At 35.6% G+C, this 22,728-nt stretch overlaps 1 protein-coding gene across 1 annotated transcript in view; it reads right to left on the reverse strand.

The window, feature by feature from the left end:
• LOC149408725 (insulin-degrading enzyme-like) overlaps positions 1-20,271 on the reverse strand; it is a 39,233-nt gene extending 18,962 nt beyond the window's left edge. Inside the window, exons 1-5 of the mRNA XM_089650476.1 lie at positions 20,061-20,271; positions 19,015-19,191; positions 15,845-15,933; positions 2,670-2,755; positions 1,787-1,908 (exon numbers count right to left, since the gene is read on the reverse strand). Of these exons, the coding sequence (XP_089506602.1) occupies positions 1,787-1,908; positions 2,670-2,755; positions 15,845-15,933; positions 19,015-19,191; positions 20,061-20,140 (554 nt within the window). The 5' untranslated portion in view covers positions 20,141-20,271. The remainder of the gene's footprint in view (positions 1-1,786; positions 1,909-2,669; positions 2,756-15,844; positions 15,934-19,014; positions 19,192-20,060) is intronic.
• Positions 20,272-22,728: the final 2,457 nt, after the last annotated feature.

Here is a 22,728-nt window from a genome sequence, read left to right on the forward strand (position 1 = left end):
GAAAATTTGTTCGTGAAATTCGAAAAAATTTGATTTTGGCGAAAATAAATCATAATATTTCGTAAATCTGAATCTAAAAGTCAGCCGTGGCGGTAAAACGCCGAAAAATGTATTTTTACGTGGTTATACATCGTCCTTATTAATATTATTATTTTGTAAATCTGAATCGATTTACACTGGAATGTTGTATTTTTTCAAATTTATTTCGAATATCCGAGTTTGAAGGGCCGAGAAAATACGTTTTACGCGGATATATGTCGTAGTTTTACGAGTTTACACCAAATATCTGTATTTAAAGGGTCGGCCGCGACGAAACTCGGCCGCGAAATTTCGATTTACGCGTAAATGTATCCTTTATTTACGAATTTATTTCGAATATTTTAATTTAAATGGCCCGCTGCGACGGTAATCGGCCGCGAAATTTCAATTTACGCAGAAATATATCGTATTTTTACTACTTTACTTCGAATATCCGAGTTAAAAAATACGGCGCGACGGAAATCGGCCGAAAAATTTCGATTCACGCCGAAATATGACAAATTTTAAGAATTTACTTCAACTATCTGAACTTAAAAGTCCAGCCGCGACAAAAAACTGCCGATAAAATTCGATTTACGCGGAAATAACTCATATTTTTACGAATTTACATCAAATATCTTAATTTAAAGGGTCGGCCGCGACGGAAATCGGCCGCGCATTCTCGATTTACACGGAAATATATCGTATTTTTGCGAATTTTTTTCGAATATGAATTTTAAGTGCCGGCCGCGACGGAATACGGCCGCGAATTCTCGTTTAACGCGGAAATATATCGTATTTTTACGAATTTAAATTCAGATTTTTGAAATAATGGGCCGGCTGCGACGGAAAATTACCGCGAAATCTCGATTTACGCGGAAATATATCGTATTTTTACGAATATCTCAATTTAAAGGGTAGGCCGCGACCGAAATCGGCAGCGAAATCTCGATTTACGCATAAATATATAGCATTTTTACGAATTTATTGCGAATATCTGAATTTAAAGGGCCCGCCGCTACGGTAATCGGCCGCGAAAATAAAGAAATAATTGGTATTAATACGAATTTACAACTAAAATACCACCCGGATTTGAAGAGGCGGCCGAGAAAATCGATTTTCGGCGTTTTTTTTTTTTTTTTTCATAAAAATTCGAATTGCGTGGGAATTAATTCGAAATTTGATTTCTGATGTCCCGTGGATTTCGAAACGAGGTTCTACTGTATTGACACTTTGTAAAAATGTTGATAATGATGATCTTTAAATTTTATTACGAACGTACTGGGTGTCCGACCCTTTTGACACTTTGTTGTAACTTTGCTAGCTTTTTCTTTACAGATTTCGCACCTACATAGTATAGGGGAAAAACCAAAGCGGGTGGTTTACGACATGATTGTGTTGCAACGGCTATTTACGAAAATAATAATAAAAAAATACCTACTTATCTAGTTTGTCTTTGTCGGCATATCTTTTGTTACACACGCCGCAAGTAAAAGTAATAAAACACAACTTTGGGACTTCACAAATTCGTAAATAACGAATTTCGTTTTATTTTTGGAATTCCCTGATATTTTAAGAATATTTTAAAATTACCTGACATTTCCCTGATAATTCCCGGTTCGGTAAAATTCCCTGATAATTCCCGGTTTTCCCGGTTTTCCAGGTCTGTGGCCACCCTGTAGAACCAAATAAGTCAAAGCTTTTGACTCTAGAATCTAGAACATGAGCGATGGGGAGTATCCAAAGCATGTATGGAGCCTAGACTCACATGTCCAAAGCTTCAGAGAACTTGTCGGGAACAACGTCGAAGTAGTAGCAAGTGTGGTCCATTGAGGTGGAGGCATTACTATTCCCACTGTTTTCAGCCAAGAACTTCGAATACTGGTTTTCCTGCAACAACAAACACGTTTTTTTTAATATAATATAAATATATTTTATGGAGCAGTTTAAGCTCCGGTTATGCACACACGCACGTCCATTGTTTTAAATTTTACACCGCTGATAAACAAGCCTCGAAGTAAAAACCTTTCTAATAAACGTTACACAGACTAAAGTGAAATTTAACAGGCATACAGTTATACATTGCTTACACAGCGGAAGAGGCGTGTTTAGCTGTGCTAAAGGCTCTTGAGTTTGGTGAGGAAATTCATGCTCAAATAATAAAATCATAGGTTAACAAAATATTATAAAAAATAATAACAGGAAAAATTCAAGATTTATCACGCTGTGGAAATGAGAACCCTGAGGCGTGTATGTGGTAAAACCATATGTGATTGTGTGACAAATGCGGTGATTCACAAAGAATGCAAGGCCGATGTAAGCGTAATGATTAAGATCAAGAAAGTTGTAGAGCGAATGAAGGAAGAAAGGAGGAAGAAAGGAGCACTTTAGGAGTGTGAGGTGAATATATGAAGCGAATGCGAATTGTAAAGTCGGGGACGTCCGAGAAAGACATAGCACAATCAACAGAAGCAAATACTTGAGTCGGGCCATGTCAAGAGTCGGAATATAACAGAAGATTATGTATGAGACAGAGTATTGAAGAGTACAAAATGAGGCAAGGAGTGTGTGATGTTTAGCGGTCCGTGGTACGTGTCTGCTTGGGTGGTGAACTCGATGGTGAGTGGTCGAGCTAGACAATGAACTCTCACCTCCGGATACTTGTCAGTCCCCAGGAAGAGCATGTGCTCGCAGAAGTGCGCCAAGCCAGGGAGTTCGTCGGGGTCACTCATTACACCTGCACAAAATAATACTTCATTAGGGCAGATTCTTCAGTGACCAGTTGTTAACCCTGTACGAATCTCAAGTACGTCCAACTATTTAATTTGGGAGCCACAATACTTAAATTTACTTGATTTGGTGCACAAGGAGGGCACTGTGAACACACTATGAGCGGGAATGGTATTTTTACCCGCGCTGCCGACTGGTGCTTATCGGCGGGACGGATAAAAATACCCTTTACGCCGGCTCCACTTCAAAGGCGAGGAAGGAAAATTATTATTATTGTTTCCCGTGACTATTTAATCTAAACGCTTGAAGACATTACAAACTACACACACATATAACAAAAAAAGATAAGCTGTTGTTTCTTTTATGTACACACATACTCTTGCAATAATTAGGCAATTTTATCATGTTAAATTTCAAAGATTGTTTGTTAGTTGTACTGGGAATATGAGTACCTATTATATTTTTATGACGTGTTATAAATTCATTGGACCTTTACTCTTATGAGATAATCCGAGGATGTTATTACAATTATCATTTCCTGAATGAGAGATAACACAAAAATTGTTTAGCAATTGGATGTATTCCCGGCACTCTTACTTGTGAAGATAGAGTTTTTTTTTTTTTTATAGTGAATACCTCACAAGAGTCCCAACTGCTCCCGTCTGGAGCCAGTGAGACTATGGCATCCCCAATTGGGGGATGTTGTGAGGCTGAAGGCAAGTGGGGAAGGGAAAGAGGAAGGTGGGGAAGTACCTGGCTATTCAGATTTAGTCACTAAACACGGCTAAAGCCATTTGGAGCAACGTTTCAATTCTGAATGGTGGTCTTACAACAGGGCGATACTGGTAGTATCTTCCACTCTGGAACGTGCCGCAAATATACTATATATTATTTTAATTAATTAAGTGTGAAATAACACAAATTAATCAAATAAAATTTATTTGCGCACGCCGGGTTCGAACCCGCGACCTTCGGAATGGCAGTCCAATGCGTTACCACTGGACTATGCCGGCCGTCATTGGCCGTCAGAGTGGTGCTAATATACACGTGCTTTAGTTATGATATACAGAGTTACAAAACTGTGTTTTTTAGTGGAATTTATTTAATTGATATTTTCTTTTACCCTTCAAAAATGTCTTCAGATACTAACGAAAGGGATGAGGATATATTTTTGTGCTAATCGCGAAAAACACCCGCTATAGGCTAGAGTCTATTGTTTGAAGCTTCCGACTACAATGTGTTAACATGAAAGGTAGTTCTACCCGTTCGGTCGATTGATGCTTAACACCGGGAAGGGGAGTTCTACTATTTGCGCTGACCTCATTTCAATGGCAGAAAAGACGGAATTATTCAATGTTTTTATATGAATATTATATAACAATCTCTTTGTAAAGGTCCCAACTATATGTGCATAATTATCGAATCGTAATGCAAGTCTTCCTTTTATATTTATCTTAGTGTCTTTCGTTTACATCGGTATTTCAACAAAGAGATAGTATATAACATTTTTTTGTAATAATTCAATTCCTGGAATGAGGGTTTTTATGACAGTGAAACCCGATTCGAATCTCCATCTCTGTTCTGCACCCACTCAACTCCTATGTGCAAGCGAGCGAGAGATGTCGGGCGTATTTAAAGAAAGTAATAAACATATTACAAGGTTAATTGAGTTGCATTTTAAATAATATTCGATTTTCGCTTAGTATTTTTATAGCTTGGGTATGCTATAGTTACTACGTAGAAGTTTTTATTAAAATATTTTAATTATTTTCGAAGATATGGCGTTATAAAACAAATTAAAGAAATTCGCGCGGGACCTTTATTTTCGCCCGGAGACAGCGTAGCGTAAGAGCAAAAAATGCCCGCAAGAAATGTGTTAACAGACCGACAGCCATATTGTGCCATATCTAATGCACACAAGTAATATAGGCATGCTGAGCCAATTCTACGGGTATTTCAATGGAGCCGGCTGTAGGGAGCTAGAAGCATTGATCTCCTGGGCACCGGTGCACGAGCGGAACACACATTCACAGTTGATGTTGCCTTCATAAGAATGGGTCGTTTATTTTTATAGTAGAAAGCATTGCCATTTTAAGGAAGTGGGTTAATTTCCACTACCTTCATTCATTCACTAAAACAAAAGTTTCTTTCTATTCGCATGTACCCAAAAATAACTTATTATTTCAATAAATACAATTATTCACAATGCTTTTCAAATAAAATAAAGTGAGACAGCGAACGCAGAAACACATACAAGTATGAAGGACAACCTAGTGACAGTACGTCGTAATCTACTACTCTGTTCGCTCGTTTGTTTGACAAGAATGAGGGTAAAAGCGGACCAATAACGGGCGGGCACGTGCGTGGCGAGCAGTCTGAGCATGACGTAGATACAGAAATGTTCGTTAGTCGCGTGTTGGTCTCGGAGGCCGACGCGCGGTGCAGCTGCCAACGCGTGTGACACCAGTGGCTCAGTTGTTGCGGCTGAGAGCGAAGGAGATGGGGAAGAGGAAGGTAGTATTCAGATCTACTCACCAAACACGGCAAAGAAAGCTTTCTTGAACAGTTAGTCCATTTCATTCCCTTTCTGGTACTCAGGAGTCAAAGTGAATGAAACCACCAGAAAGGGAATTAAGTTGATTTCATTCCCTCTCTGGTGCTCAGGAGTCAAAAGGACTTTATTTCATATCGGTAAAGGTCAGAGTGGAAGAGACTACTAAGAGAGTACAGTGGAACCTCTCGTAACGAGCTTAATTCGTTCCAGAATCTTACTTGTTTTGTGAAACACTCGTTAAGCGAAACAATTTTTCCCATACAAATCAATGTAAAATACGATAACACGTTCCATGCCAAAAAATACTCAATTTATGTTACTATAGTTAATTGATCCAAATAAAATTACATACTATAAATAGTTAAGTAGCGTAACAACCTGGAATGCGATTTCGATTTGCAAAACTCAATAAAAAAAATCTATATAACTAGTTTATTATTAATGAATTTACTAGCCGACTTCTACCCGGCGTTGCTAGAGGATAACCTTAGGAGATAGACATATGCTATCGCGGACTTTTCTGTAAACCTTTTTAAGATATACAATTCAGTAGTACATTTTTTTTTTTTTTTTTTTTTTTATTAACAAAATTTTTGATACATATACAATTCAGGTACATACATAGTAATATAGAATGAAAGAGTAACAAAAAAATCCCACAAAGGCGAAGCCTGAGCGTGGGTATTATAGTGTAAGGATAAAACAGTGGTGTTTAAAATATAGTTTTTTTTAAACTTGTTAAATGTATCTATAGAGATCAATGTGATTGGTTTTTTTTTTTTTTAGAGAAGTTTCTATTTTTTCTTTTTTTTTTTTTTTTTTTTTTTTAAATTTACAAACATATACACACACACACACACACACACACACACACACACACATACACACACAGATACACGCACAAACAGACACACGCACACACAGACACACGCACACACAGACACACGCACACACACTCACGCACACACACACACACCCACACACACACATAAAACATAGATGCATGTATATATTTCTTTGATTTAAAGAAATTAATCTTTAATTTACAGAAAGACATGTGGTAGTTTAGTTATTTAGAAACAGATGGCTTAAATTATAGAAAAAAGTTACTTGCTTCGAAATTATTTCTTATCCAACTTTTAACATTTTTCTTATATAAGTTCAGGTTTTGAGACATGTTGATGGAATTGGGTAAAGAATTGAACAATTTTGGGGCAATATAGTTGATGTGCCTTTGGCCCAGCCTAGTTTTGCAGTGAGGGACTGTGAACACGCATGTGGTATGTCTCTGGCTCGAGCGATTTGTGTTTTTGGTGAAATTGATAGGACGCGTAAATATAAATTTGAGACATTGAATACAATAGATCCGTCTTAGTTCCATGATTTCTGTTTCTTGAAATAACTGGTTGGTGGGATATGTCTTGGTCCTTTGGTACATTATTTTAATGATGGATTTCTGAGCGATTTCTAAGGGTTTTACGTGATTATTGTAAGTTCCTCCCCAGGCAATTATTCCATAGGAAATAGATGAAAGCACTAACGCGTCATAAACAAGTTTCATGGTTCTTATATTGACAATGTTGCTCATTCGTTTGAAAATGTAACTTAGGTATCTCAGTTTATTGACCGTCTTTTCTATATGGTAAGTCCATTTGAGTTGGCAGTCTATAGTAACTCCTAAATACTTGATATATTGTCCGAATTTCACGTCTTCGCAATTTAAGCATGTCGCAAAGTTACAATTAGGGTTGTGGAACTTCAGATTAAGATTATTTTTAGGGGATGACTTTTGGGAATTGTAAAAGGGAATAAAGATAGTTTTATTCAAATTTAGACTGAGGAGATTTCTATCAAGCCAATCTTTGACTGTTGCAATACATTTGTTGGCTTTACTGGTTGTTTCTTCCCACGTTTTACCTTGTACTGTTATTGCAGTATCATCGGCAAAAGAGAGAATTTTACCTGGTATTGCAATATTGCATAGGTCATTGATGTAGATTAGAAAGAGTAGTGGCCCTAAGACAGTTCCTTGAGGAATACCATGTTTTGTCAAGTCATAGGTACTTAACCCTCTTCTTGGCACCGATAGAATTAAGCATCACAAAAAATATTTTTTTACATATTTGAAGTCTGTTAGGCTTCAGATTCACAAAAACAAATGAAAAATATTTTTATTGTTTTTTATATAGTTTATTTGGAGTTGTATCCTATAGGATACATTGCCAGGTTGTTACAAATCAAAATTTAAAAAAAATTACTATGGAAAATGAAAAATTATGTCTTAAAAGCTAATTAAAACTATTATTTTGTGTGATATGAAAGGAAGCAATTTCTCTTATCAGTAAAACAAAGCCTTAGGCCACATTTTATGCAAAATACAGACGTTTGTCCAGAATTGCATAGTCGGCATCTTCCTTTTTCTTTATGTTCCGGAAAATGTCCTAAGTTATCAAACCGGACTTCATCATCCGGCCTGGCTTTTACCGGATTCTTTATTTTGTTTGGTGGCGTTGTGATGTTTCCGATAGGACGGCCACGTATTTTGTTTTTGTAAAGCAGACCATTTGCAATTTTTAGACGAAAATCCTTCAAACATATTGTTTTTTTGCTTCCTTCTTTTTGTAGGGCCGCTTCACGCCGGTAAAGTAGCCATGCGTTGTTGATAGATATATCGAGTAATTGAGAAAATATCGCCATATACCAACGATGTGTGCGAAAAGTGCATCGGTACAAAGCTATCAGCATATCGGCTAAGTCGACACCACCCATATGGGCATTGTACTGCTTTATTATTTCGGGGCAGGTGACGTCAATTTTTTTTTGTCCTGTTTGCTATATCTTTGTATTGCAGATAATGGGTGTGAGTCTACAAATGAACTTCCAATAATGACAGCACGATTGTCAAACCAAGTGACTGCAGCCAATTTTTTCTTCTCATCCGTCATTTGATGAAAAGCTCCTCTTCCAAGTCTCTTGAGTTGTTTATCAGGTTTAAGTTTACATCCTCGTAATCTATTTCGCCGCATGGTGCCCAGACCTAAAATTCCGTACTCATGACGAAGATGATGCAGAAGTTCAAAAGAGGTAAAAAAACTGTCAAAATATATAACAGAGCATGCCGCATTGGGAATAGACTTACTGAGAGTCAGAACGACTTTTGCCCCCATTCCGAGATTTTCTTCGTAGTTTGAAAATTCACAACCACGAAATGTTGCCTCTCCACCGTATATCAAGAAGTCATATACTATGCCCGAAACCCCCGATCGGACAAACATTTTAAAGCCCCATTTTTTAGGTTTGCTCTTTATATATTGTCGCCGGGAACCTGCTCTTGTTCCTTTGTATGGTATCATCATTTCGTCGACTCTTTTTCAATTTTTAAACAATTCTGCTTTACCAGTTCAAAAAGAGGCCTTATTTTAAAATAAACATCCCCATCAACATCCTCATTGTTAACAAAATGAAGATATCTTCTGATGGACTGGTATCTTTTGAGTGGCATGATACTTGCCACTTGCTCAATTCGCATTTTTTCAGACCAATAATCAGTGTATGCTGGTAGTTTTATTAGGCCCATTAAAATTTCAATGGCCAGAAAGTCACATATCTCACTGTAAGAAGTATCAATGCATTTGCTTGATGATTGTGTGGAAAACAAATTGGTGTTACAAACTATCATATTGAATGCTTCTTCTGAAAAAAACATTTTGAAGTACTCTAAGGGCGATTTTATCTTCTCTGGAGTTGTAAAATGATTGTCACATATGTCTACTTTTGACATAAAATCTTTCTCTTTCCAATCAAACTTCATTTTTTTCTTACGATTAACATGTCGACGTGTCCGTAGTTCAGCGCTTGAGGTGTTTGCGGAAAGATCAGCAACATGAGCCATTGGTTCATTATCTTCCTCCAATGCATCATGAACAATTCCAAAGTTTGATGAGCGCACTGCAGATGAATCATCTTGTAGTTCATCATCTTCGTCACTTTCAATATCAGAATCTGCTCCCGATATTGGTATTATAGTCAGCATTTCTTCAATTTCGCGAGGCTATAGAAAAATGAAAAAATCATAATATATAGATTTCAAAGGGGTTTACTACATAATACAATAAACAATAAATACTTGACATTGTACATAAGATAATATAAACTCTTAATAACTTGGCATTGTATCTCAGGGGATACACATTCAATCAAATGTAATTCACTGCAGACTTGGCGGTGTATATCATAGGATACACACCATTTTGGAATGCAATATAAACAAGATTTGTCACATATGTTACTCAGTATATATTTTTTATTATTCACTGAACCCTTATAAACACGAATTCATTCCTAAAATAACTAAATATCTAATAATGCAAGTAATAAATAAAGATAACTTACAGACAAATTAGTTGTGCGTCTTCTGTTGGCAGCCATCTTGCAGCGGTATGAGTTTGAACTGTCACTGTTCTTCTTAATTAAACAGTATATGGCTCTAGTGGCACTAATTATCAAGTTGAGAACATGTTAAAGCAGATTTCATTAAAATCTGTTTTACCCATGTACCAGTTTAAGTGGAAAAAAATTATGAAAACTATGTATACTATAGGATACATTGCCAAGAAGAGGGTTAAGCTTGTTCCTATTTTTGTGCGTTGTTGGCGATTCAATATATAGCTTTTTAATAACATGAAACTTTTGTTTTTAATACCGACTTTAGAGATTTTTTTTAATAAAATTCTGTGGTTGACTGTGTCAAACGCTTTCTTTAAATCCAAGAAAATGGTTAGCGTTTTAGTGTTAGAGTCAAGGTTAGAGTATATGCTTTTGGTTAAGCTAAAGATAGCGTCATCGGTGCACAGTTTGGTTCTAAAGCCGTATTGATTAGCTGAGAGGATATCATTAGATTCTAGAAAGTTCATAATTTGTCGTTTTAAACACTTTTCGAAGATTTTGGATAATTGAGAAGTTAAAGTTATAGGTCTGTAGTTGTCTGTTTTGAATTGAGATCCGGATTTATGTATTGGAATGATGTGAGAGAGTTTGAAGTCATTGGGGTAAATGCTATGCCTGATGCAGTTGTTGAAAATATGATGTATTGGAATGATTATATGCTTTTTAATTGATTTAATTGTGGTATTGCTAATGTTATCTGGGCCATTTGCAGACTTCTCTTTAAGGTTGTCAATTTGTTTTGAGATTTCAAGTTCTGTTATTTCGTTGAATGTAGATAGTTCATATGTAGTGACATTAGAATCTGAAAGGCCAGGAGGAATTTGATTCGAGTGAATGCTAAGACTGGGATTATCATCTATGAGGGTTGAGGCGATGTTTGTAAAGAAGTGATTGAAATTGTTTGCAATGCTCTCAGCGTCTTCGATGGTTGTGTTATTGTCAGTAATGATTTTTTGAGGAATTTTATGAACTTTTTGGTTCCTGTTTGAGATTTCGTTTATGACGTGCCATGTTTTTTTGGAGTCGTTGTGAGCATTATGTAGTTGTGTAGAGTAGTATTGTTGTTTTTGTTTTTTTATGATTGAGTTTAGGTAGTTTCTAAATAAAATGTATTCGTTCCGTTTGGTGTGGTTCTGTGCTTCGTTTTTGGATGTGCAATATTTTTCGTGATTTTTATAGATCTTAAAAAGTTTGTTTCTGTGTTGTATTGAGATTATTAGTCCGCGCGTAATCCACGGTTTTATGTGTTTGTGCTTACTTTTTGGCGGTGCTATTGTTTCTTGACTTTTTTTAATATAATTTTGAAGTATTTCATAGAAGGTATTTAAAGCCAAATTTGGGTTGTCATTAGATAGGACAGCGATCCACGATTCTTCGTTCAGTAAGTTATTTAAAGTTGAATAGTTGATTTTAATCATTGCTTTGTTTTTCGGTTCAACAGAGATGGATAAATTTGGTGTATGATGGCCGTAAAAGGTGGGATAGTGGTCAGTTATGTCGATTTTTAATGTAGCGGATTTATGTTGGAAATTTTTGTGTGTTTTTAGAAATATATGGTCAAGACATGTATCGTTTGGATGATTAGGTCTGGTAGTGTTGTTTATATATGATAGGTATCCTGTGGAGTATAGAACATTTAGATATTCGTTTGCGGTCGGATTTAATACAGCGTTTTGTATATTTATGTTAATATCACCCATAAAAAATGCAAAATCGAATTGATTAGAGCTGTTATTGTTGATAAAAGTTTTGATTTCTTGTGTAAACAAAATTGGGGATAAAGAAGGGGAGCGGTATGCTGTTAAAATTGAGTATTTTTTTCCTTTGGAGGAGAAGGTTGCATGGACGGCATTTGCATATTTGAAATGAGTGTTGTCTATGCTAATGTTGGATATGGTGTGTATATTGTAAAATATGGTTATGCCATCGTGAGAGGTGTGTCTAGACGGAATTGAAAAAGTAGTGTAGTTTGGTAAGTTGAAAGGGGTACATTCACGCATTTGTGTTTCAGTGAGTGCAATAAAATCAATTTGGAAGGTTAACGAATTTAAAAGGATACAGAAATCATCAAAATTTTTTCGAATGCTTCTGATGTTCATGTTTAGTATGTTGAAAGATGTGTCGTAGAAAAGTGTGTTTACATCTTCAAAATTGTCACATTCAAGAGTTTCAGGGATGCTGTTTTCTTCTGAAGGGGCCATTTTTAGTTGAGTCCGGAGGTCATCTTTGAAGGTACAGGAGGGAGTCCAGGTTATTGAAGGGGTATGTCGCTCGCGTCTCTGATGTATATAATTGGAGTATCCTTATTTTTGCGGAGAAGGACGTTCCCGTTCTTCGTCCACGCGTATTGGTAACCCATCGCCTTTGTTGCTCTCGCTAGCCAGAGTAATTGCTTGTTTTGTGGCGTCAGCTTTTCATTTATGTAGATAGGGTTTATCGAGGTGGAGTGATTTATATCTTTGGCGGAGAAATATCCCGCTTTCTTTTTTTGGGAAAGGATCCTGTCTTTCAATTCTTTTGTAGCCATCTTTATTGTTATACATTTCTTTAGTGAGTTGGTGTAAATGTTTATTATGGAATTATTATTTAGTAAATCTTCACACCCTATTTTTTTAAAGATGCATTCAATAGGTAATTTAGGATTTTCTTCTTTTTTAGTTTCGATTCCGTTGATTTCGAGCGATGTTTCAAGGCAGTTTTGTAGAGATTGATTTACAACAGATTTTAAATTTTTGTTTTCTTTTTCCACTTCCTTAATTTTTTTGTGTAGTTTATTTCTCTCTACTTCATAGTCATCGATTTTTAGTGAAAGAAAGTCAATGGTCTTGGTGAGTTCGCACAGCTGGTTCTTGAGGTTTTTTACATCTTTTAATTCAGCAGAGAATTTTTTTTCTATAATTTCCGACATATCTTTTTTTAAGCTATCGATGTTTTTTTGGTTTTCAATGTTTTGAATAGCTATTTGAGACATTATGTCTTTTTTCATTACGTCCATTTTTTTTCTAGGAACTGTATGATTTTATCTTCGCTATCCAGAATGGATGTCTTGCCTCTGGTGCTGCTCATTGTGTATTTTTTAAAATAAGTTTATTGTTTAATTAGATGTTCTATATTTTTTGTTTAAAGGGTTTCAAAAATATCACACGTTACAATGCAGATTAAAATTAAATTTAAAAGAACAAAAAAATGCGGTTGAAAAAAAAAAAGCAGCAAAGTTTTTTTTTTTTTTTTTTGGAAACTGTGGGGTTTGAACTGACTTCCCGTATTCCACGGAGAGAATTGGCGAAACGTTTATACCATATTAAAATTAAATTATTTATATTATATATTATATTATATATATATTATTTATTATATTAAAATTAAATTTAAAAGAACAAAAAAATGCGGTTGAAAAAAAAAAAGCAGCAAAGTTTTTTTTTTTTTTTTGGAAACTGTGGGGTTTGAACTGACTTCCCGTATTCCACGGAGAGAATTGGCGAAACGTTTATACCACCAGGCTACTGACCGCCTGTGACGTATCGATAAATAATAAATTATAATATTAATTGTGAGGGCACAGGTCCGTTTGTATTTGTTGTAATAAAAGGTTTTGATTGAGTTAGCAAGGCGGTCACTGTCACTTCAAATTGTCACTTTAATCACTTAAAATTGTAATGACTAGGCCGTTTAGACTAAACTAAATTGGATGAATCACTTCACTGGTTTTTCAGGTAAACACCAACCGTCGGTTGTTTGATTTTGGTGAGATTTTAACTATGAATTTGAGCGATTTTTGTGGAGCGATTATTTGACGTGCGCACTGTTTTAAGTTCTTTGTTCTATTCTGTTCTATTCTACATTGTTTGGATATATCTCATAGATTTAGCCAGCGCCCGAAAATATATATTTTTACGACTTGATTACGAAACATCGGCTTTTCTCTACTTTCTACAAATATAATATTAGGGTGATGCTTCTCAATGTACGATGCAACAGTTTCCCATTTCTCTTATTGCGCCAGAAGATGGTTGCTCTGCTATTTCCTCCTTCTCCACTAACAAACTCTCTTGCTGTGAAACACAATGCAACTCAATAAGTTCATCAATATCGTCGTTATCCTCTTCCAGTCCCATGGTATTGGCCAAAGACACAATCTCGCTGACTCCACAACTACTGTTTCAAATCCCTCAAAATCACATTCGACAACACTCTCTGGCCAAAGTTTCTTCCAAGCAGAAGTGAGAGTCCACTTGGTAACTCCTTTCCACGCCTTGTCATCTTGAGGTAAGCAACGATGTGAAAGTGATCTTTTCAAAACTCTCTGAGAGTGAGACTTGTCCCTTCAGTCACAAACGTTCCTTCAAAAAAACACTCGAAGAGTGTTACAGTGTTGTATCTTAAAGTTATAAATAACCTGCTAGGCCATAGGTTGGAGTTAACGGAGTGATGTTGGGAGGCAGAAACTATAACATCTTGTATTCTTGGAGAATGGGCGGGTGCGTTGTCCCTAACGAGCAAGACTTGGAGTGGCAGATTCATCTCGTGCAAATATTTTTCTCAGAAGGACCAAATACTTCATTGATCCAATCAGTGAAGATGAAAAGCCTTCTTGTTGGATCTCCACATCACATTTAGTATGCTTTTTTTGGATTTTACACTTCTTGAAGGTCCGTGGAATTTCTGAATGATAAACAAGCAGCAGTTTAATTTTCAAATCCCCTTTTGCATTGGCAAAATAGTAGCGTGAGGCGGTCTTTCATTGGCTTGTGGCCAGGCATTGCATCCTCCTCTGCTGTTATATAGGTTCGCCTTGGCATCTTTTTCCAGAAGAGACCCATCTCGTCACAATCAAAAACTTGTTGCGGCAGGTAACCCTCTGAATCTACAAGCTTATTATAGTCGCCGATGAAGTTCTCTGATGCCTTTGTGTCGGAGCTTGCTGCTGCACTGTGCCTCACAACGCTGTGGATGCCGCTTCTTCTCTTCAAAATTTCTCCAACCATCCATTGTACTTCTTTTTCGGCAGTTGATGATCCTGGCGTCTTCTTAACGAGGTCGGCGAAAATAACTTCTGCCTTCTCAATTGTTCTGTTTGTTTCAATTCTCAATTCAATCAATTCTTGCAATTGCTTTTCGTTTATCCATATGAGAAGCAACCTTTCAACATCATCAAGAGTAGGTAACCGTTTCGTAGACATTCTTAACCCTCTCTTTGAAGCATCCATCCATCTTCTTAATTTTGTCTTTGTCCTTGAGGATGGGATGTAGACAGATTGTATGTGCGCGCTAGATCAGCCACGATCACACCTCGTTCTCGCTTTTCAATTATTTATGTTTCATATCTACAGATACTTTTATTCTCTTGTGACTTTTTATCAGGGACATTTTTGCAAGGGTTATTAAACTTTGCGCAAAAAAAAATTACAAATAATGTCTGAACACAAGTTTGGATAAATGTGTGTCATGCGACACTAACGTGCTGGCAGAATGAGTACTAATCAGACTGGTACACTGACGAATTGGCGCGGAAGTCCCGGCACACGAGTGAGTTACGTGAAGATGGGACTTCCCCGTTCTGCGTCACTCGTTATGCGAAATGTCGCTTGTTAGGGGAACATTTTTATTTTACAATCTGTTTTGCGCGAGTTAGAGCGAATCGCGCGACAAATGATAGCCACAGTGCGACACCGTTGGACATACCAACATCCTGGGAATCATTCAAACCATTCCGGAGAAAGGGCACGAGCCAAGTATTTCTTACTAAGGGTTTGAACGAAATGCAAACATCTCATGGCATGTCATATTATCTATTTACCTATTTTGACTTTGTTAAAATTAGCTATGTTTACAGTGGATTGTGATCTTTTGTGTGCATTTATAATTTGAAAATCTAAAAGTAAAATGTTTATTGTGTGTTATTAAATTATATAATTATTCCGTTATCGCTATTTTTGATATAATTTATTGAATATCAACTTATCAAAAGCGAGTGATTGTAAATAGATACAATGCATCATGTTTTTGATTTGGTGCACTGCGAACATCTTTCTAGAGTTTATGGTATATTTATACCGTTGATATTAAATAAATAAATTAATATGATTATTTAGTTACCAATGTTGACGTCCATGGCAGCGGCTGATTTATCTGTAGTGGGATCGCTGACCAGTAAGATCTTCATGCGGTTCTTCAACTCCAGGCCACTGTAAAGAAGTTAGTCTTGGCTAAGTTTGTCTTGGTAGAGTGGTATAGTCCTGACATGAAACGGCCACTGATCTACGGTGACAGTTTCAGGCCCAATAGAGGCCTCGCCAACAAATGGAAAGGCTCTATAAATATATAATATAATATAATTCTTCTATCTGGTCCCCTCACTTCAAAATCCACTCTGACTCCATCGAAAAAATTCAGCATAAATTCCTAAGATTCATCAACTATAAATTCGGTCTACCAATTGAAACAATAAACTACAATCACTTGATGAAAGAAATAAACTTATTAAAACTCTCAGATCGAAGACTTGTTTCCTACTTGATTTTTATTTATAAAATTGTTAATGGTATTATAGACAGCCCTGATTTATTGAGTCTAATTACCTTTCATATACATACAAGAACTAGTCGATCTAAAATTATTTTTTATTGCAACAAAAATATCAGGACCGAGTCATTTAGATACTCGCTTGTACCTAGATTACATGCAGTTGGCAATGTTTTCTCAGAAGTAGTTGATGTGTTCAACTGCACGGAATATAGTTACAAGAAGGCTATAATAACATACCTCATAAATAAATATTAATGTTAGCTTTTGTTATATTAGTGCTAAATTATTATTATTATATCACATGTTTGTAAAAGCCACTATGGGCGTGTAATATAAATAAAAAAATAAAAAATTTAAAATATCGATTCGATTTTGTTCGACTTAGATCGACTGCATATCCGAATTTAACACTTTGAAACTAAATAACTTTTTTTTTTTTTAAACTAAATTCATTTGTTTTTGAAGATTTTACTGCACATGTTTAAAACATCGAGATATAGATGAACACAATTTGTTGGGGGATCAAAAAAATAGTGGTCAAAGTCACCTTTCGGAGAGGGGTGACTTTTACATACCATTTATAAACTTATTACAATGACAAGCCAATCAAAAAAAATTTAAAAAACGAATCACGCTTATATATATATATATATATGAAATACATGATAATACACAAATGTAATATGTAGCGTGCAACTACTGACCCTGTACCAATCGCAAGTCACTTGCATTAGTAGTCACCTATGATCTGGGGCCCCAGATGTGCCCACAATGCTGTGCAGAAATGGGTGGCCCTTTGGAAGACTAGATTTGAGATTACAGGCGTCATGTGGAAAAGCCATACTTGTTCTACTGGTAAGAAATTAGCGTCATTAATCCCTTCGGCACCGGTGCATAGTCGGGAAACAAAACAATTTTATTAAAAAAATTATTTCTTATCCAAAAGTATCATAAAATCGTTGACAGCCCTGTTTTACTAAAGCCAAATTGCGATACTTGCCCAGCTATTCCAAGTAGAATTAATTTTGAAGGCAACAATAAACTCACTACTAATTACTCTATTATAATACATATTTTGCTAGATTATACATGCTAAAAAGTCACTTTTTTCAAATAAAACATTCTCTGTTATTATAACATTCCAGGCCTTAATAGAATTTACTTTATATTAATTACTATTCATTATCATAAACACCTCATACCTCGAGTTTTGTCAGGTCTTATACAAACCTAGTATTCATTCAACTATTACTACACTATTCTATTAACAACTGTATCACTTGCAATAATATTTTTGTGTACACATTACTTGTTCTGTAATCACTCTATTGTAAAAGCCATTTTATGGCTTTTAAATAAATAAATAAATATAAATTTTTCAAAAGAAGCAAACACATTGTGACTTGACATTTTAAATAATAAAATAGGAAACACTTTGTTTGAAGTCACTTTATTGATATTTTAAAGTCTACCGGTTTCGGTACCTCCGTACCATCATGATAGTGTTTCCTATTTTATTATTTAAATAAATATAATATGAGGGCGATCAGTCCAACAGCTGGAATGAGGCAGGACGGCAAACAAGCTGAATACTTCTTCAAACAGCAGTTTAGAGTAACTTACCACACAAGGGAGGAATGGGACATGGTCCAGGTCCTACCAACAAACAGGACCTAATCTGGTTCACAGATGGGTCCAAGATGGAAGAGGGAACAGGAGCCGGGGTCTGTTTGCAGGGTTCCAAGAGGGAACTTAGTATACCTCTAGGAACACTGTATTTCAAGCTGAGATGGATGCCATAGTAGGTTGTGCAAGGGATAACATACGTATCGGCTACAGGAATAAGAACATGGCATATGCTCTGATAGCCAGGCAGCCAATGGCACTGCAAAGTAACCGATGCAACTCCAGACTGGTGATGGAATGCAAAACCATTCTTGAAGAACTTGCTACCATCAATAAAATAACTCTGATATGGGTACCAGGACTAGCAACGAAAGGGGCGAAAGCACCACTTGCGGGATCCAAGCCGGCCGTACGAGTAGCAGCTTGCCACACTAAAATATATATTGAAAGGTGGGACAAATCCCGGCACTGGGAGGAATGGGAAAGGGCACCCGGAATGAGGCAATCCAAAGTACTCATAAACGGACCAGCCCCAAGGCGAACCAGACAACTACTCGATATAGACAGAAACTCGCTGAGGGAACTGGTAGGACTACTAACGGGACACTGCCATCTCAGGAGACACATGCAGTGGTTGGGAGTGGAAAACACCAACAGATGCAGGAAATGTGAAGAGGATGAAGAGACTCCAATTCACCTTTGGTGCCAATGTCCCGCTCACGAAACACATTGTGGAACCATAAGACATAGCCACATATCCAATAACAACCCTGGTGATCTTTATAAAAGGGACCGGGTTGTTGTTAAAGGATTGAGGTAAAATGGGAGATAGCACAATGGGCCTATGGCCTAAGTGCTCACGGGAACTACGTGTAAACCGTCTCCTATATTAAAAAAATATATATATATATAATATGACTCTCCACCACAGTAAAGAATTCCAGTAAATTTTTTTTTATGAAACATTTAAAACCCTCGGTGTTGGTAGGTTTCTACTTAATCATTTATCTTGATAAAAATTCTGGGATAATTCCAACACATCAATTAGTTACAAGTTTTAAAAATTCCCTCTCATTATATACAAATAAAGGAAATAACGATTAGAATTCGCTCACCGATAGTCCCGCTTATCTTCCCGACTTTTGGCAATGCCGTCCCAACGACGTGCCACCTGTCCCTCCAGGGCTGCCGCAGGGGGCGCCTTGGGGGCCGCGGGGGCGACCGTAGCAGGGGGAGCTGCAACCATCTTGCTGTGGATGTACCGCGACAGGGATACGGAGGTTATTTTGTTTCTGCACAAATAAAATACAGCAATTAACATAATATTTGCAATAAAGTCTGCCTGTGAGTCAAACCTAGCTCAATATCATGACCTGAGATAGAAGAGGGGTTGCATGGTAGGCATATGCATAAATATTGGGTAATTATTTCCCCAACCGCCGCACATTTAAGCACAGATTATGGAAATTACTACAAGAAACAACTATTTATTTGCACAAAATAGGTTATTAAATTCTTAGTTTGGGTTAAAATTTAAGCATATTTAGATTGCCACGAAAATACCGCAAGCGTCATTCCATACAAAAGAATGGCAAATGGATCGTTTTAGGGTGAATTTTGAACTTTAATTGAATATCTATCTATCCCGACATATGTTTCTTGTAGTAATTCAGTTGAAAGGAAGTATATTTTCCATAATATGTGCCAATTAAAAGTGCAGTGGTTAGTGAAATATTTACTAAATGATGTAAAATATATTCCAAAGCCACTTCAAGCAACTTTTGAACGGTGGTCTTTCACCAGGGCGTTACTGAGAGTTACAGTAACCGGTAACTCTGACGTAACAATATCAATTTCAGTATTATAGAATTTCAAAAACAAATAATAGTAAGTTACCGAGTTAGGTAACTACTCCAGCAAGCGAAACCACTATTCTAGTGCGTGAAAATCTTTACAAAGGAGAAACACAATAAGATTTGGCAGCCGCGAAATAATTATGACGTCTGGAAAATTATACGCCTGTAACGGATGGTTTATCGATGTTATTTCATCGCTCCGTTAAACATAACTTAGAAATGGTCGTTAAATTATTACATGTAACGTTGAGTGATATGAAATAATATTATACTTTGAGATCAATATAACCTTAAAGTGTACTCACGGGAAAGTGACTCTGCGAAAACCGGGTGTAAATCCAAATGCTCCAAACACAATCAGAGATCGGGAACGTAAACAATGCATTCAACTGCACAAATAATATCTATGTACCTGGCTAGACAAAGCTAGTCAAAATTTTGTGCAACACCGCTGAATTTATCGAAATACGACTTTCCGACGTTTCGACTTTTGAGATTTTTTCCAGCGTTTTCCAGAAGCGCAGCCGCAGTTTGACATTTTGGTCATAGACAACATTTATAAAAATATTTTTTTCTCTCTGGAAGCTCGCAAATAGGAGCCTACTTACTTTATTTTTTTTTTATTTATTGATTTTATTTTAGTAATTTGTACATTTAAGTTTACAAATGACTAATTTATTGTTACATATAAATATACTATGTTTTATTTTTTTCTTGCTTGATGTGGCTCCTACACAACATCTTGAACTTTTCAATTGGGGCAGACTTAAGATTTTCCGGCAGCGCGTTATAGTATTTCATATTTCATCGCTTTATATAATATACTATTCTGGGTATTCGCTTTGTCCTTCTTTGGTAGCCTGATTTCATTGCACTTCCTAGTTTTATGTTTGTGAATGTCTTTGTTGTATACAATTTTATTCGAAAAATATTTGGGTAACAGGTTGTTTACTATTTTGTGCAAAAATATCATCGTGTTCAAGGTCAACATCTGTTTCACCGTTAGCCAATTTAGTTCGTTTAACATTTTATTTACTTTTGAATATCTATTTCGTCTGAGTATTGTTCTCATTGTCCTATTTTGGAGAATTTGAAATTTATTTTGCTCTCGGTCGTTACACAGGAAAAGGATAGTTGAGCAGTAATTAAAATGTGAAGCAATAATGGAGTTATAAATGGTGATTGCAGTTTTTTCGGACAGTTTTTGGCGAATTCTTCCCAAAAAAGATATCTTTTTTCCAATTTTCTTTTGGGTATATTCAGCATGTTTGTTAAAGTTGAGTTTGGAATCTATTATAACTCCTAAGTATTTTATATCGGTAACATTTTCAATAATTTCACCATCAATTTTGATTTTGCTTTCACTGGATGTCTTCTTATAACCAATTACCATACATTTTGTTTTTTTTTTTGTATTTAATTTAAGCTTATTTATTTTTAGCCATCTTGATACATTATCTAGTTCATTATTTAAAATATGTATTAGTTCTTCATAGTTTTCTCCAATTATATATATAAGTGTATCATCGGCAAATAGTCGTACTTTGCATTTTGAAAATATTTTCACCATGTCATTAATATAGAGTATGAACAATAGAGGTCCAAGGACTGATCCCTGTGGTACTCCTAATTTATTTTCCATTGGTTTTGAAAATTGATTATTAATTTTTGTTACCTGTATTCGGTCTTTCAAATACTCTTTTATTAATTTAATGGCTAGAGTTGAGAAACCAATTTCTTTAAGCTTTCTCGATCTCTTTAAGCTTTCTCGCTTTAAGCTTTCTCGATTTCTCGATCTATGGTTTCGAATGCCCTTTGAAAATCCAAGAATATTGCTAAGATAAATTTATTACTATTCATTCCTTCTTTCCATTCTTCAACGATTACATTTAACGCTGTTTCACAAGAATTATTACATCTGAATCCCGATTGTTCTTGGTATAAAATATTGTGTTCATCTAAGTATTGCAATATTTGTTCTTTTATTATCACTTCAAGTATCTGTTCATATTTCGGTAAGGTGTTTATTGGTCGAAATTCTTCACATTTTCTGGTATTTTTAACTTTTGGGACCGGTATAATGGTAGATAGTTTCCATGACTGTGGAAATGTTCCCTCTTCAATTGTCTGATTAATAATATTTAATAGAGTAGATCCAATTACTGGAAAAGCATCTTTTATCAGACTATTAGTTAATCCATCTGAACTATTTTTTGATTTAATTTTGTTTAACATGTTAAATAAATATTCTGCAGTTATTTTTCTGAAGACCAATAATTCTTTGTTTGAGTTGTTATTATCATTTGTGGGTTTGAAAACAATGTTAATTTGTTAATTTGAGCGATGCTTTCTATAAAATATTTATTAAAGCTATTAGCCATGTTTTCTTCGTTTATATCTTTTGGGAAGTTTACTATTTTTATGTCGTTTTTGTTATCGCCATGTACTAATTCTTTAATGCTTTTCCAAATTTTTTTGGGATCCCATTCTTCCGAGTTTATTTTATTTTTTATGTACTCATTATGCGTTCTTTTTATGTCTTTAGAGTATTTATTTCTCATTTTTTTGTAGTTATTCCAATCTATAGTACTATTAGTAAGGCGTGCTCTCTTGTAAAATGTATCTCTATCGTGCTGCATTGTGCGTAGTTCTTTTGTGAACCATTTATTATTGTTTCCTTTACGTATCTTCTGTTCTGGAACTACTTCATCAATGGATTTTTTAATGTTTAATATCATCTGGTCAGCTTTTTTGTTATATTCCATTTGATTTATTTCATTCCAATCAATAGTCTCTAAGGTATGAATGAAGAGTTCTTTATTGTATCTTTTGTAATTTTTAAATGTTATTACTTGTGTTTCTTTACTGGAGTTGTAGTTTTCTCTGTCATTTATTAGAATTTGAATCATATTATGGTCGGTAATTTTAGGTTTATCTAATACATTAACACATAGGTTAAATTTATTTGAGATA

Source organism: Hesperophylax consimilis, unplaced genomic scaffold (assembly GCF_061612785.1).
Source record: "Hesperophylax consimilis isolate HC1 unplaced genomic scaffold, BYU_Hcon_1.0 scaffold_104, whole genome shotgun sequence".
Lineage (NCBI taxonomy): Eukaryota > Metazoa > Arthropoda > Insecta > Trichoptera > Limnephilidae > Hesperophylax > Hesperophylax consimilis.